This window comes from Limulus polyphemus, unplaced genomic scaffold, assembly GCF_000517525.1.
Source record: "Limulus polyphemus unplaced genomic scaffold, Limulus_polyphemus-2.1.2 Scaffold8001, whole genome shotgun sequence".
NCBI classification, from domain to species: domain Eukaryota; kingdom Metazoa; phylum Arthropoda; class Merostomata; order Xiphosura; family Limulidae; genus Limulus; species Limulus polyphemus.
Window position 1 is genome coordinate 20,891 of NW_013673611.1, and position 1,040 is coordinate 21,930.

The 1,040-nt window shown below is 37.2% G+C and overlaps 1 protein-coding gene across 1 annotated transcript in view; it reads left to right on the top strand.

Annotated features, from left to right (window-relative positions):
• Positions 1–712, top strand: part of LOC111083043 (brother of CDO-like) — a gene marked incomplete at its 5' end in the record, with an annotated part of 16,810 nt that extends 16,098 nt beyond the window's left edge. Inside the window, one exon of the mRNA XM_022379256.1 lies at positions 543–712. Coding sequence (XP_022234964.1) covers positions 543–712 — 170 coding nt within the window. The remainder of the gene's footprint in view (positions 1–542) is intronic.
• Positions 713–1,040: the final 328 nt, after the last annotated feature.

Sequence of the window (1,040 nt, forward strand, 5' to 3'; positions counted from 1 at the left end):
GCCAATCCCACTTTTCGTTGGTAAAAGAGCAGCCCAAGAGTTGGCGGTGGGTGGTGATGACTAGCTGCCTTCCCTCTAGTCTTACATTGCTAAATTAGGGACGGCTTTGCGCGAAACCTATCAAGAAAAAAAAACAAACAATTTCCTGTCTGCGTAAGTATCGACCTCTACCGGAAGTATGAAAAAGATTATTTCCATCTCCCAGAATTAAAATTAAAATGACATGACGCATTTACATATTTACGAATGGGACAAAATGGCACAATTTATATATTTTTATTATAAAATTATTTTCTACGTGACAACGACATCAAAGTTCTATATACACATGTTCACGTTTTATAGGATAGTCATGTAAATTATGCACTAGGCTTTTCTAATCCTTAATTGCTGCCTATTTTATATTTTTATTTAATTTCCTTTCTAATCGTAACTTCTATGACAGCAACATGTATCTTTCAGGCTAATGGAATACATCACGAAACATTTAAACGACAGAGCTGTAAGTAATGTCACAGCTTATAGAAGTTTTTCTCCTCTAGGGGGCCTTCAACTACCCGTTACCGGTAGACAGCAGGTATTCCCGAATGGTACCTTAGTTATTCACCAGGTGGCTAGGGATTCTGACCAGGGAAAATACACCTGCACAGCAAAGAACATAGAGGGCGCTTCAGATCACCAGTCAGTAAACGTCATCATCATCAGTAAGTGAAAGATTGCTTTTATTTAAGTTTGTTTGTTTGTTAGAAGTTAAGCACGAAGAAAATACACCTGCACAGCAAAGAACATAGAGGGCGCTTCAGATCACCAGTCAGTAAACGTCATCATCATCAGTAAGTGAAAGATTGCTTTTATTTAAGTTTGTTTGTTTGTTAGAAGTTAAGCACGAAGAAAATACAATGAGCTATCTGTGTTGTGACCATCAAAAGGATTGAACCCTCAATTTTAGTTTTATAAGACCTCAACCTTACCGCTGGGCCACTGTGGGTCTTATACATCTATATTAACTCAATCTATATTCACAAAATACAGAAACTAAC